This window comes from Morus notabilis, unplaced genomic scaffold, assembly GCF_000414095.1.
Source record: "Morus notabilis unplaced genomic scaffold, ASM41409v2 Scaffold906, whole genome shotgun sequence".
In the NCBI taxonomy this organism is placed as follows: Eukaryota; Viridiplantae; Streptophyta; class Magnoliopsida; order Rosales; family Moraceae; genus Morus; species Morus notabilis.
Genome location: NW_010358059.1, coordinates 77893 through 78504, shown reverse-complemented (window position 1 = coordinate 78504; position 612 = coordinate 77893). Strand labels below are relative to the sequence as shown.

Here is a 612-nt window from a genome sequence, read left to right as displayed (position 1 = left end):
AAGAGACGCCGGTGCTTTCTTTTCCGATCTGAGCTTCTGATTTCTTCTGATGCATCACATATGGAGAATTGGAGAAGAGAGAATTCTGAAGAGTCTGAATTGTGTGTGTTGGATTGTTTTTCGTTTGTTTGTTTCTCGGGAAAATCGAGTTTTTTTACTTTCTTTCCTTCGTCTTGCTATTCTTTTCTTTGGGGATGTGATGTGGGGTTTGGCGACTCTTCCTCAGTTCCTCTCGGCCTTTTTCTTTTCTTTTTTCTTTTTTAAAAAAAAAATATATACAATATATATTATTGAGAGAGAGAGAGAGGGATGAGTTTTCGAGAGCGTTGTTTATGCGCGTTAATTTTATTATAGGCCAACAACAAGAAGGAATATTCGAAGGCGGAAAAAAAATCAAAGAAAGTATATATTCAAAAAAAAATATTCACTTAAAGCTCGTTTAGTTCATAGATTAGAATCATTTTTAATTTATGTATATTTTTTATAAAAAAAAATATTGTAACGAATCATGAACCATGATTCAAATCAGAGAATGAATCTTTCAATCAAACAGACTCTTAGAACTGAACAATTATAAATTTTTTTTCCCTCCTTTATGCAATATAATATACA

The 612-nt window shown here is 31.5% G+C and overlaps 1 protein-coding gene across 1 annotated transcript in view; it reads right to left on the bottom strand.

The window, feature by feature from the left end:
- The window catches only part of LOC21391397, a 2918-nt gene extending 2616 nt beyond the window's left edge, over positions 1-302 (bottom strand). Inside the window, exon 1 of the mRNA XM_024161225.1 lies at positions 3-302. Within this exon, the coding sequence (XP_024016993.1) occupies positions 3-55 (53 nt within the window). The 5' untranslated portion in view covers positions 56-302. The remainder of the gene's footprint in view (positions 1-2) is intronic.
- Between the last annotated feature and the right edge of the window lie 310 nt (positions 303-612).